This window comes from Delphinus delphis, chromosome 1 (assembly GCF_949987515.2).
Source record: "Delphinus delphis chromosome 1, mDelDel1.2, whole genome shotgun sequence".
Lineage (NCBI taxonomy): Eukaryota > Metazoa > Chordata > Mammalia > Artiodactyla > Delphinidae > Delphinus > Delphinus delphis.
In genome coordinates this window covers 14,887,666-14,901,430 of record NC_082683.1, presented here as the reverse complement: position 1 = coordinate 14,901,430, position 13,765 = coordinate 14,887,666, and the positions used below count along the sequence as shown (strand labels likewise).

General features: G+C 60.3%; 1 protein-coding gene across 2 annotated transcripts; it reads right to left on the bottom strand.

The window, feature by feature from the left end:
• Nucleotides 1-1,934: 1,934 nt before the first annotated feature.
• On the bottom strand, nucleotides 1,935-13,487 carry NBL1 (NBL1, DAN family BMP antagonist). 2 transcript variants are annotated; one of them, XM_060015411.1, is made up of 4 exons: nucleotides 13,286-13,487; nucleotides 5,063-5,257; nucleotides 4,827-4,938; nucleotides 1,935-3,423 (listed from the first exon to the last, which is right to left on the bottom strand). In XM_060015411.1, exons 2-4 carry the CDS (start codon nucleotides 5,227-5,229, stop codon nucleotides 3,172-3,174), a joined length of 531 nt encoding a protein of 176 aa, XP_059871394.1. In that variant the 5' UTR covers nucleotides 5,230-5,257; nucleotides 13,286-13,487; the 3' UTR covers nucleotides 1,935-3,171. The 2 variants fall into 2 exon arrangements, with proteins under 2 accessions (XP_059871394.1, XP_059871390.1); XM_060015407.1 differs by having other exon boundaries at nucleotides 5,063-5,298; nucleotides 13,286-13,486.
• Between the last annotated feature and the right edge of the window lie 278 nt (nucleotides 13,488-13,765).

Below are 13,765 nucleotides of genomic sequence, written 5' to 3'. Positions count from 1 at the left end.
AGATTTTCAATCCCGCCACCCTTGCGGGGATTGGGAAGAATGGTGGAGGGGGACCTTCAATTCTTCTTCTGGGCTGTCTTGGTGGTTCAGTTTGAGGTTGGAGAAGAGAAAAATTGGCCGTCACTAATCCACATCTCACTCCCGTTGGCAAACTGGCACAATTAGAGATGCTTCTCTGTTCTCGCAGATCTGGCTCTTCCCACTCGCTGCTCCCACATCCAATCAGCAGCGCCTCTCCTGTGTGGCCCCGCCTCTTTACCATGGCCCTGCCTCCCTAGGCCTCCCCCGCCCCCACCCAACTCTGGTCTCCATCACCTCCTGCTTGGACTACTGCAGTCTCCAGCCGGTCTCCAGCCTCCCCCTCCTCCTCCCCCCACAAGACTCCTTTTCGTCTCGCTGGAACCCAGTTCTGTGCAGACACCTCCAGGGCTCTTACTGCGATGTGAGTGAAGTCTGAACTCTGGCTAGCACTCCACGCCTGCCACCAGCCGTGCCAACCCACCTGCCTCCCTCCTTTTCAAGCAGCTCTTATTAATTTCTTTACATATCTATCCACTTGTACCCCACCTTGTTCCATACACAGGAAGAAGGCAGCTCCTGACCAAGACTCATCCTGCCAAGTTGATGCTCAGGTCTCAGAGGCCTAGTACCAAGGACACCACCCCAGGAAGTCCTTCATTTGGACCTGGTCTCTGAGTACTTGCTCTGTGCGCTCCAGTCAGTCCCCACCTCCAGCTGTATAGAAGGACTGTTAATATGGCCAAGGCTTATCCCTGCCTGACTGAGAGGTCACTGAGGTCTGCGTGCAGGAGAGATATACTTTTCTCCAACCCAATTCCACATCAAAGGACACAGGACCACCCTGGATAGTTGTGTCCTGCACGACCCCAAGAAGCACCATTCTGTAGTTGGGACGTACACAACCTACACAACAGTACAGAGCCGCCATGAAGGGAAGGCTTGGTACCCGGAGGAAATCGTGTGTGTAGTACACAACTGTTATCATTAGAGGGCGCTAGACTGGAACCCGCGCGCGCCGCTGCCTCCCAGCCTGGGGGAATCACTCCCAGGGCATAAAGGCCTCAGTTCACATTTGCAAAATGAAGATGCTCCGTGGATTAGAAACAATATATATAAATTGCCTGGTGTTGGTGGTCACAGCAATGTGTGCAAGGAAGAAAGAGAGTCATAGCTCTCACCCATCCCACCAGCCCCGTCTCAATGGAGAATCGGGGGGGCCCCGAGCTCAGCTGCATGCAGGTGATGATCTCAAACCCATAGGGTCATCGTGAAGGGGAAGGGACTCCACAGTTGTCAAGCACCCAGCCCCGCACATAGTAGTTGGTCAGCAAATGGCAGTTACTAAGGTTATACCGAGAAGACTGATTCAGCCAGACTGCCTGGGTTCAAGTCCTACTGGAGACATTTCTCAACCCTGGGCAAATTACTACATCCCGCTGTACTTCAGATGCCTCCTCCATAAAACAAGGGCAGTATTTGCATCGCAGGGTGGTGGTGAGGATTCAGCGAGTTAATTGATATAAAGTACTCAGTACAGCACCCCACCTCCTATATCAATTTGTAACCATTAGTTTTTGTCCGTTTCCCCTTCTCCAGAGGCCAAGCCAGCTGGAGTGCAGGGAAGGGCTGATGCAGTCACCGTGAGGGTGAAGAGGTGTCATGGGCCTAAGGGATCAAAGGTCAAAGACAGAAAAGGGGTTCTGGAGGCCCAACCAACGTATATGCGAGGCCAGAAACAGCCAAGGACGGAGGCAGGAGGTGGGGAGCCAGGAGCCGGCGGGGGGCACATCACGGCGGGAAGGGGAGGGCCACCAGGATGTGGGGAGGGGTGCTCAGGGCTCCATGTGCGTGCAGCCTGACTCCCGCCCCTTGGGGAGCCCTGAGTCAGCAGGGCTGCCCTGTGAGGAAGAGAACACAGGTGTTGAACGAATTTATTCATGAGAAAACTCGGGGTCCATCCTACTGGTTACAAGCTCCAGAGGCTCTTGTCGGAATAGCCGTGAGGGCCGGGGCACCCCCAGGCAGGGGGCTGGCGGGGCTGGCAGCAGCCCTGGGACAGAAGAGCAGACGCAGGCAACTGCGGGTACGGAGGGGCGTTCTTCCCTGCCCGCCTGCCCAGCCCCCCACCCTGGGGCCCCGCACCCCCTCTAGGGCTAAAGTGCGGCTGCGAGGAGTGGGGGGAGGGGACTTGGCAGCTGCAGAGCCACAGTGAACACAGCCGCCCCACGCGCCCTCACCCCTCCTCTTCCTCGTTCCTTGAGGCTCATCCAGAATCCATCCCACCCAGGTCCCTCCTGGGAACCTCCGGGAAAGGGAGACCCCTCCCCAGCATCTGATATTCAGAAAGAGCTTCCCAAGAGGGTGAGGCTGGCTCCATCAGCTTTGAGGGGCCTAGAACCTGGGGGGCAGGGAGAGGCACTAAGATCTGGGAGAGGGCAAGGAGGGAAGGATGCCCTCTGGTCGAGGGCGTCATCCCCTCCCCCTGGCCCAGCAAGGCTCCTCCTCCCCTGCCTTCCTCCCCGCCCCCCCAAAGCCAAGGCAGGCAGGGAGCCTGGCTCCCAGCTCCAGGGCCGGGAGGCAGCAGGGTCCTGCCCAGGCCTGACTCCCAACCATGCCGCTGAGGGAGGGCCACCGGGGAGAAGCTGCCCTGGGGATGGGGGTGCGAGGCCTTTGGGGAAGCCGGTGGGGCTGGAGCGTCCTGCTTCTTTCTGCCAGTGGTCTTCCTAGCCCTGCCTCAGGGCTGCCACGGGCAAGGCGCCCAACCCCAGCTCAGGGCCCGGCCCCACCGAGGGGCCGTGCAGGCCTTGGCGCGTCTTGGACGGCCTCACCCCAACTCAGCAGCTTAGCCAACTATCCCCCTCCCCAGGGCACATGTCTAGGAGGCAGAAAAGAAGAGAACCCCCCTCCGATGAAGAACCCTGAACACCTCTGCTTCTTCCCCCCAACTCGTGAATATATTAAATTGTGCAGCTTGGCGCCAGTCCCACCCCCTTCAGATCTCCGTGGCAACCGGGAAGCATTCCAAGTCCAAGTCTGAATCCAAGTCCATCCAGTGCCAAAGGGGGGCTTCAGCCTCTCCCCCAACTCTTCCCCGGGAGGGTGAGACCCCACATTCCACAGGGAACGAGAGGGGAGGAAGAGTCGGGGGCCTCAGTCCTCAGCCCCCTCTTCCTCTGCATGGGGGGCCCCAGGGGGATCCTCGGGCTCGGGGGGCTGCCCGCCAGGGTGCGGGTGGGAGTGGAGGCCGGGCTGGGAGCCCTGCGCATCCTCGCCCTGCACATAGACGCTCAGCCCCTCGTGACTGGGCTCCTTGCCACATGCCTGGCAGCTGCAGTGCAGGATCTTTTCCACCAGCTTGTCCACCCTGGGCACCTCCTCGTGGCCAGGGCACTCCAAGGTCACCTGCGGAGGGCAGGAGAGAAGGGGAGAGAGGTTTCCAGGGGCCTGGGGCAGGCAGGAAGGCCCCAAGGGTAACACTCCTCATGGGACCAAGAATCCCAGAGACCCCAGAAGCCTGAGGCCACCTGGGACACCTGGGCCTGTCCAGGGGGAGGGGGGTGAGTCCCTGCAGGAGACACCTGACCTGTCTCCTCACGTCCTGCCACTTTCCTGCCCATCCCCACAGTAGCCAGAGGGCACCTTGAGGGGACCCAGGTGGTCCGCCCCTGCCTGAAATTCCCCCCACCAGGGCTCCCACTGCCCTCGCAGAAAAACCGACTCCTGACCCAGGCCACCCAGGACCTTGAGGTTGACCCCCGGAGGACCTCTCTCTCCACCCCTGACCTCCCCCCACTCCCACCAGCTCTGTCCTGCCTGATCTGCCTGAGACTTTGCACATGCCATTCCCTCTGCCTAGGAGGTCCTTGCCCCACCCGTCCCCTCCCCACCGCCCTAGACTTTGCCCACTTAACTTCTACTCAACCTTTGGACCCGAGCCCAGACATCACTTCCTCAGCGAGCCCCTCCCAACACCCCCCCCACCCCGCCCAGCCAAGGCTCGCCCTGTACGAGCCCCGTTAGCGTTCACTCTTCCCCTGTTGTCGCGCCACTAGCTGCCCTTTCTTTTTCCTTCCTTCCTCCTTGTCTCTCCCTCCCTCCTTCCACAGAGCACCTTCTCCATGCCAGCTCTGGGGACACAAGGACAGGCATGGTCCTTCAAGGAACTCAGAGTCTAGCAGAGGAAACAGACTTGTCAAAATCACCCAAATGCAGATGAAAAACTGTGCGTGTGACAGATGCTCAAAGCAGAGGTACACAGTGCCTGGGGGATCAGGAAAGGGGTTCTGAGAAAATGATGCCTGAGCCAAGCGCAGAGGAATGACTAGAATTTAACTGGGGGGGGGGGGGGAGGAGGAGAAAGGTAAGCCAAACGGGGAAAAGAGCATGTGCAAAGGCCCTGTGGTGGTCGTAAGCAGACAAGATAAGAGAGACTGAAAGGAGGCGGGATTGGTGTCAGGGTCAAGCTAGTGAAGAAGGTGAGAGGGGCAAGATGAAGCTAGAAAGCCTGGTGAGCCAGACCACGCCTTGTGGACAGGCCTTACGGGGTCTGGCAAAGATTTTGGTCTCATCCTATAACAATGGGAAGCCACCGAAAGGATTTCAGCATGTGACTGACATCAGAACAGAGCTTCTTGTCCTGTACATGCTGGCGTCGGACTTGTGAGCCATCACGTGGCAAGGACCATGTCTGTATCTCCAGCACGAGGCTCGAACCCTGCACACAGTGGGGCCTCACTAAGCACTTGTGGCCCAGACCGGTGCCGGCTCTGGGCGGAAGCTGGGCGGGAGCGGGCAGCCGTACTCACGATCTCCCACATGGACTGGGCCGGCATGCACGAGTCGCAGTGCACCAGGGACTCTGTAGACTGCGGGAAGGTATTGGGAACGCTGTAGCTGAAGCACTGTCCCAGGCACGCCCTGCGGGAGGAGAGCCCACCGCGTCCGTGTCACCACGGTGGAGGCGAGAACGGGCAGCCCTGTCCTCTTCCTCCCTCCTGGGCCCGTGTCCTCATCCCTTCCACCCACCACCCCAGGATCCCACCTGTTCTGGATGGACTTGGCCTCACAGCCGCTGTGGCCCACGATCTGGGTGATGTTCTTGGCCTCGCACCAGGCGCTCTTATCCGGGAACAGTGCCAGCTTGTTGATGGGCGGTGGAGCAGCCAGCAGCATGGCGGGGAGGAGAGCCCCCACCAGGACCCGAAGCATCGTGCCCGTGACCTTTGGAGCCCTTGAACTGAGTACAGACTGCAGGTGAGGCCAGCAGGGTCCAGGAGGCTGGGCAGAGGGCAGGGGGGCAGTAGTGTTACAGCGTGGCTCTGACTGCCTGGGTTTAAATCCTACCTCTGCCACTTACTAGCCAAGCACAATCTTGGACAAGTTATTTCTCCTGTATGAACCTCAAAACTGGGGCTGCTAATAGCACGAGCATCAGATGGGTATCATGGAGATTAAACAAGGTATTTCATGAAAAGCCCTGAGTGGAGAGACTAGCAGATCATACACATCCCACATGTGTTAGTTATCTTTATAACTTACTTTGTAGCTTTGAGCAAGTTACTTTTTATCTCTGTGCCTCACTTGCTTCATCTAAAGGGGGATGGTGATGCTGTGTGTGGCAATGATTATTGCAAGTACTAAGCCAGACACTCAGTTTCCAAGCACCCCGTTGCGTATTGAACAATCATTAGCTCCCTCCTCACTGTGATGTTGTGGGTCCTTGAGGGGCTGGCCTGCCAGCAGGTCTCCTGGACATGCTGCCACGGTTGTCAGCAAAGCTAACCATCTTCATGTCACTGTGAATTCTTGTGCCACCTTGGATGCATGGACCTCAGGTGAAAAAACTAACCCCAAACTAGACTACTTCTCGTTTGGATGCCCCATCAGAGCCCCAAGCCCTGAGTCTACACACACATCACTATCTCCAGCTCCAACCTCACACCTGAGTCAAACAAGAGGCGAGGCAGTCCAAGCCAAGGGCTTGACCCTCTGTGAATTGGATGGAGCGAGGCACTAATAAGGCAATACCAGAATCTGCCAGGAGATGGCGGTGCAGGGCAGAGTGTGTTTCGCAAGCATGGACTCAAAGGGGATTTTCCCGATGTTCCCCAACTTCATCTTCTGTAGGTTTCGCCCACTCTCCCACTGCAAGAACTGTGGAGGAGGGAGGCTTCAGAGAGATTCGGAAATGAGGGCAATGCTCACAAAAGGGTCCTCTGGGGGCAGGACACTGGGGAAAAGGCACTGGACTGGGAGTCTGGAATCCACACATGCTGTGGGACCCTGGACACTGTGGCCTGTGTCCCCACCTGTGAAATGAGTGGGGTGCCCTGGACTGGTGGTTTCCAAACCTGGTAGAGCGTCAGAATTCCCTGAGGACTAGTGAAGTGAAAGTTCTAGGGTGGGGTGGGATTCTGCATTTTTTTAACGAGCTTCCAGGGTGGTTCTTATATGCAGGCCAGGCTTAAGAAGTGGTCCAGCTCGGTCAGCGTCTTGGGACAGTCCCCAGAGGGGCCCGGGTGGGGCCGAAGTGGGAGCAAGGGCCAAGTATGGTCCCACTGGTCCCACAGATGCCCAGTACTAGTCAGGCTGGCTCAGGGCTGGAAATGCCATTCCGAACAACGCTACCCTCAGCCCACCTTCTGCTGGAGTGGCAGGTATTTGGTAAAAAGTCGGGAAGTGAGAGTTGTTGGGGGTCTTGCGCGCTCCTGCAGGCTAACTACGTGGGCTGACTCAGCTGGGCTTGCAAGGAGGGCCCAGGCCGGACTGCGGAGCTGTGAGTGCCTCTGCAGCGCCCCGCTCTCTCTATCCAGCAAGCTCTGCTCAGGTCCTGCCCCTTCTCCCTGCAGGAGGTCTCCGGAAGCAGAGACAAGTCCCACCTCACTGGATCTCAACGCCTGGGTGACCCCCACTCCCAGCCCAGTGGGGAAGGGTGAAGAGGGGAGAGCAGTGGGAGGTGAGTCCAGACCGTCTGCCCCATCCCAAGGGAGTCTGTGTCATGACCCAGGCTCTCACCCACACATTTCCGGTCTCACTCACAAGGTGGACAGCAAAGCCCATGTTTTCAGTACAGCCACAACCTAAACAGAATGGACTTGTTCCTAACCGGCAACCTAATTTTTCAACACCCTTAGCATCCAGGAGGCTTTCTCACCCCACCAGGTCCTTTTCTGTCCCTGGGGAATTAGCCTCTGCACCAGGGTCCGACCACCGTAGCACACCAGCGGAGACCCACCTAAGGCCAGAGCTCCCTGGGCCTCCCCAGGCGAGACTGGCCCCTAGAGACCTCAGAGAGGTCCGGGGACGTTTGTCCTATGCCTGACCCCATCAGGATCCCTCAGGAAGGCCAGGTCAGGTGGGGCAGAGGGTGATAGGTTTCCTTAGGCTCGGGAACGGAGCCTGAGGTTGTAATGAAAGTAGCCTGGAGATGAGCGCTGGGGCTGGTTTGGGGTTTGGAATAGGAGAGGTTAGGACTGACGCTATGGGCCAGGCTAAGGGGGAGCGGAGTTGAGATGGGGGCTGAGGTTAATAACAAGGTGTAGTGGGAGATGGGACACCGGTGAGTGTTTCAGGGGAGTCACTGGTCTGGAGGGTGAGGACTGGTTATCATGCGTCAGGTTGTAGCAGACGCCGAGGGGAAATGAGATAAACTGAGGCAGAAGGCCACCTCCCTTATCTACCCCCCTCTCTAGGGCACAGCTGAAGGTCAGCTGGGCCCACAGAGGGGGTGCTATAACCCAACCCACCAGGCCCGGCCTCTCACCAAGCCCTGGCTGGGACCTCAGAGGAGGGGCCAGGCCGCGCTCAGCCTCCCCAGGCCAGCAGCCCTGAGCTCCAGCCGAAGCATGGCCCCGGGAGCCTCCTAAGTTCAAGTCCCAGGCCTCCCACCTAGGAGCTGCGTGACTTCCGGAAGTACAGTCTGCCTCTCTGCACCCACCGACCTCAGCCCTAAAACGGGGAGCAGAGCCCTTTCCTTGAAAATGACTGGGAGGATGCGATGAAAGCACCCAGCACCCAGCAGGGACCCACCTCAGGCCAGTTCCCTTCCCCCGGGGGGATGGTGGGGAGGCCTGGGCTGGCATCAGAGCCAAAGCTGGCCACTGGAGCAGGGAGCCGGGGGGGATGCAGGGCCGGTCTCCCACACACGCCCCCGTCCAGCCCCCAAGAACCCCTGCTGCCCCCCCTTCACACTGGACTCGGCTCTTTGCTAGCAGGTTTTATTTTTTGTTGGCTTGTGTTTTGTTTTTTCAGGCAGCAGCTCAGCTGATTTTTTTTTTTTTTTTTTGATCCAGCAGTCGGACCTTCCTTCCTGAGACTTGAGAGCCTCACCCAGATTCTCATCCCTTCCTCCCGCCCTGAAGGTCACACGACAAGTCACGGGAGTCCCAGAACGCCAGGGCGGGAAGGGGATCCCCCAAGCCGATCCTCTTGCTTTGCAGAGGGGTCGTCCCGAGGCCCCCAGCAAGTCAGGCCAAGCAGTGCCCTTCCCCAGGCCAGGCGGTTCCCCGCAGCTTGACAGTGGTTTACCAGGCACCTTCTAGGAGGGCGGAGAGGGCAGCAAGGGTGGGGGCCTGGGGAGCTCAGAGCCTGGAGGGGAGGTCGAGGGAGGTGGGTGAAGAGGAAGCAGCTGTTCAGTGCGGGGCAGTCGGACAGCTGGAGGGGCCGGGGGAGGAGAGCTTCTCAATTCTGGATTGAACTCAGGAGCACAATTAGTTACCCGTGGTTGAGGGAACTGCACAGGCAAGGCCAGAAAGGGGGTTTACGGGTATCAGCCCAGCACAGCCCTCCCAGCCTCCTAGGAGTAAGAGCTGCTGCCAACTGTGGGCCAGATACCGTTCTAAGGCTTTTATGTATATTCACTTATTTGGTCCTTAGAACAACCCTAGGAGACAGATATGGAATTTCCCCCATTTTACGGACGAAGAAACCGAGGCACTGGATTTGCAAAAGAGATTTGCCCAAGCTGACACAGTTAGCATTCACTAAAGCTAAGATTTGAACTGGACAGCAGCAGGGTAACCACCAAGAGTTTCACAGAAGAGGAAGACAGGGTGACGGGGAATGACCTGGAGCAAGCAAGAGACCGGGGCTTCCCGCCCCAGCAGCTGCGTCTCTTACCCGTCAGCACTCCGGAGCTCAGCCACAGCCAGGGTTGGAAGCATGGGCGCCCCATGGGGCAGAGTTCAAATCCCAGCCTGGACTCCCCTGCAGAGGAGCACGCGGCCGTGGCCAACCCCTGGCTCCCCGGAGCCTTGCAGAAGGTACGGCGCCGCCCTTCCTCCGAGTTGTGGGGAGGCCACAACCAGGGCACCCTCAGCCCAGGGTGGGTACCTTCCTATCACCCCACCGTCCACTCCCCAATCCAAGCCCTCCGGATCCTCAGAGGCCTTGTGCCGACACCTGACACATCTGAGGCTGCCAACAGCACAGAGAGAAGGCCCCTGGGGGAGGGGAGGGGACACAGCCGACCCACTCCAGCCCCGTGGAAACTGAGGCACAGAACAAGGAAGTGACGGCCCATGTCTCCCACGCAGGGGACGAGGGCAGTGAGCAGACACAGGACACCTGCCCCGGCAGCTTCCTGGGGAAGGACGGGGGTGGGGCAGCAAGAACTCAGGCTTCGGGGTCGGGCCTGTGGAGTCCTCTCTACGTTTCACGCCTACCAGAACCTAGCATCTTCCCTGAGATGCTTGCCAACAACTCAGAAGCCCGGGCCCCAGCCCTAGATATCCCGACCCCACACTCGCAGGCATCTGTATTCACTCCCACATGATTCTGAGGACCAGCCAGGTCAAGAGCCCCCCAACTCCCCAGGGAAGGGTCCCCCGTAACAGCAATGCGGACAGGGGTCACCCACCCCACTGCCTAGGCCTAGTGCCTAGAATCAAACCTGAAATTCACCAGAGGGGCCTAGATTTCAAGGAAGACCTCTGGCCCGTCCGCACCCGCCGTAGAGCACCCATTGCACAACAAGGAGTCGATTTAGTAAAACAAGTGAATAATCACCCTCCCCGTTTCCTCTTTGGGATAAATCTGAATATTCAGGGTCCTTAAGGCCAGGTACACCAGAATGTTCTTGGTACAATGGTCCACTCACCCCCAAACACACACACACACACACACACACACACACACACACCAGGCCTTCGGTTCCCAGCAACCAGCCTGGTGTGGGAGCAGCCGGAGGGCAGGGCCAGCAAATGCTTAGAAGGCAAGCCTCTCCCCAGCTTTAACTTCTGCTTTCCGAAACCTCTGGAAATCCTTCCCACCTAGGCCCCGGCAGATTCAGATGGAAGCTTCTACCTGTGGGCTCTGGTGACGTCTGCATTCGCACAGAAAGCATGTGGGGTGTGGGGTGAGTTATTTTTCAAACTGATCAGACCAGATGCTCCCAGTCCCTTCCTCTCCCTGTTCTCCCCCCACCCCCTGCCCCACCCTGACACACACAAAGGGCCGGGTCTGGGTCTCCTTTATTCACAACGGACTGTGACAGACCCCAGTTCAAACCCTAGCTCAGCCCCTTTAACTTTTCTGTGCCTCAGTCTCCTCACCTGCAAAGTGGGGGTAGCTGCCTCTTAGGGCAGTTGTGAGAATTGAACTGAAGAGGGCGTGGAAATTTCAGGAGAGGACACCTGTCACAGGATGTCCTCAGCAGAGGTCACTACGAGTGCTAGCTTTGAGTCACCCAGGGCTGCTCACCCTCCCTGAACTCTGCCTACACCCTTCTGTCTCCCCCTCCCCTCCCCCACACCCCCTTACCCCTCCCCTCCCCCTCCCCCTTTCCCCTCCCCTCCCCCTCCCCCTCCCTCCCACTGGATCCTGAATGCGTCCTGAGAATATCTAAACCCCGGGGTTGCATCTGCCTCCAAGAAAATGGGTTTAGGGGAAACTCAAACAAGATGATGGCTGGGCGAGGGTTTTATGAACTGTCTGTGCTGCCAGGGTGGGAGCGGAGAGGAAGATCCCACTCAGACTCTAATTCTTGGGCCACTGACTGAAGGGAAAGGCTCCCAGAGAGACCAGCAACTTCGAGCAAACAGGCTGGGCCTGGCTGCCGGGGCGTACATGCTGCTGGGTGCAGAGGGTGTGGCATCTGTGGCCTCAGCCCTAGGCTTGGGGGTCAGCAGGAGTGAGGCAACCGCCGCAGGTCTTGGAATGAGCGCAGGGGACTTCCTTGAATGGTGCAACTGAAGGGAGGGGCGAGCCAGGGTCAGACCCCAGCCCTGATCAGCTCAGCAGGCCCACTCTGGGGTCCAAGGACAAGTTCAGGCCCAAGCTCACCCGCTGACTCCCTGTGTGCCTGGAGGCAGGACAGTACAGTGTTTACAGGCCACTGACCACTCGTTTCACCTGCCCAGGCCTCCCATTTGCCCCTGTGCAATGGGAAGCACGGCCTGGGAAAGTCCATCCTAGCAGATTCCCTCAAGAGGAGCCTGGCTCCAGCGCGCTGCTTAAGGCCACTGTGATTCCATGACCCCAGTCACCACAGGGTGGCTTCCTTCCTTCCGTCAGCGCTGGCAGAGCATGAACCAACCGTCCAGGGGCGGACACGCAGGGCCAAGCCCGTGCCCCAAAGGCCTGCCCATCTCTGCCAAGCAGCTCCACCTCCCTGGCTACAGCCCCCCAGCCCAGACCACGGCCCGCCTGCCCGCAGACCCTCCTGACTGAAAACTGTCTCCAAAACAAATCGATGCTAATGAGCTGCTGCAGGGCCGGCCTACACATCTGCTCAGCAGAAGTCCCACTGCAGACTTCACCAGCATCCCTGCCCGCTCCCGCAGTCTGCGACCCTTGGGGGTGGGGGTGGGGAGAAGGAGAGAACTCAGTTGGAAATTTCACTCTAAAAGGATGAAGATATATGCGGCTAATGCACAGCACATCCTCCTGGGTCCACCCTCTAGCACACAGGCCCAAGAGAAAGAGGTCCAGCTCGCAAGGGTGGGGATGGGGGGGTCACCGACGAAATGCTCCAGCCTCGCCTTTTCTTTGGCCCCAACCAAAGGCAAACCACACCCAAGCGGCCCCAGCAACTGGAGGAGTTTCAGGAGGCTGGTGGTTTCCACAGTAACAAAGGGTGAGGGGCTCCTTGTTGACAAATTGCTTCCCCACCCCCATCCCCCGTCAGCGCCCAGCCTTTGGCCTCCGGCCCTGACCTCTGTTTTCCTGGGGTTCCCGTAGTTACAGGCTGGTGTCCTCCAGCTGGGCGAGGACCTCGGAAAGGCTGAAAATGTGCCCTTCTCCCCGGGTGCCGGCCAACCCCCTGGCCACGCCAAGGCGGCCAGCTGCCCCCTTTACTGCGGCGTGTAAAAGAGCAGAATCGCCCCGCCCAGGGAGCGGGGCGGGCAGGTGGCCGGCAGCACAGCCCAGTTGTCCAGGCCGCCTCGCGGGGGTGGAACGCTTAAGAAAACTGAGCCCCCGGAAAGGCTGGCTCCCCTGCCCCAGACTCAATTCCAGGGGGATGACCCAGGCCAGTCCCCCGGGGCAGGCGGAAGGTAGGAGGAGGGTTTCGCTTTTTTTACCAGGTCTAGGAAACTATTCACGAGCCCCGGTGGGGGCCCCGTGCCTCCGACCCGGGCTGGGGGCGCTGTCCGAATTTGAGGGCGGGGGACCAGGAAGACGCAGGAACTCAGAGAGAGACTCCCACAGCGGGGCAGGCGGAGAGACGGAGAGAAAACATAAAGGCAGAGGCACAAACCCAGGGAAATGGAAAACAGGCAGAAGCGGAGAAACAGAAAGAAAGGGGCCAGAACCAGAGAAAGAGAGGAACGGAAATAGAGAGACGGAGACACGCAGATGGGGAGACAGAAACACAGAGAGAGACAAAAAGGAGGCAGAAACGTACGGGAGTGGAGAGGCTCGCGGCGCGGCGAGGCCCGGACAGAGCAGCGGGGACGCGCGAGCCCCGCGGCCGAGCTCCGGGCGCTGCCCCGGCGGCCGCGCGGCCCGACCCGCCCTCGACCCGCCCGGCTTTCTCTCGGCCGCGCATCTCCCTCCCTTTCTCTCTTGGCCGCGGAACTCCTACCGAGAAATGGAAACCCCTGTTGAGTCGGGGGACCGGCTCGGGGCGCAGGGGTGCTCCCTGGCCACCCCGTGCCGCGCCCACGTCCCCAGACCCGGCGCCCCGAGCCCCCAGCGCTCCCGGGCTCGGCGGCGGCGCCTCCGCACGGTGCCCTGGGCTGGCGGGCGGGCCGGGGGCGCGGCGCTGCGCCTGCGGCCGAAGCCTCTGGAAGCTGGGAGCCCGCGTGCCGGCCCGGGCGGGACTTACCGCGCGCGCGGCGGCGGTGGGAAGCGCGGCGCGCCCGCCGGTTCCTGCGGAGCTGTCTGCGGGCCGCGGGGGGCAGGCTCGGCGCCCCCGGGAGGCTCGGGGAGGCGGCCGGCAGGGCTGGCGGCGGCCCCGCGAGGCTCGGCTGGGCTGCGCTGCGCGCTGTCTGCGGCCCCGGGCGGGCGCGCGGTGCGGGGGAGCGGCGAGCCGAGCGGCTCCGACGTCAGGGGTGTCTCCGCTCCAAATAGGGAGCGAGGGCGGGGGCAGTGGAGGGAGGGACGCGAAAAAGAAAGAGCGGGCGGGCGCGCTGGGCCGCTCCCTCCGGGCGCGCAGGAGGGGGCGCCTCAGCCGCCCGGGGCCCCGGCCCCTTCTCCCCGTCGCGCTCGAGCCCCGGGCCGGGCTCCGGCGCGGTCCGACGGCGCGGCGGAGCTACCGGGGCCGCCCTGATCGGCGCCCTAGGGGCAGGGCAGAGAGCCCGGCGCC

Excerpts from the sequence above, each read along its gene's own strand:
- NBL1 (XM_060015411.1), bottom strand. The coding sequence starts at position 5,229 with ATGCTTCGGGTCCTGGTGGGGGCTCTCCTCCCCGCCATGCTGCTGGCT. Across the intron at positions 4,939-5,062 it reads GCCAAGTCCATCCAGAACAG|GGCGTGCCTGGGACAGTGCT; the intron begins GTGGGATCCTGG and ends CTCCTCCCGCAG. Across the intron at positions 3,424-4,826 it reads CCCAGTCCATGTGGGAGATC|GTGACCTTGGAGTGCCCTGG; the intron begins GTGAGTACGGCT and ends TGCCCTCCGCAG.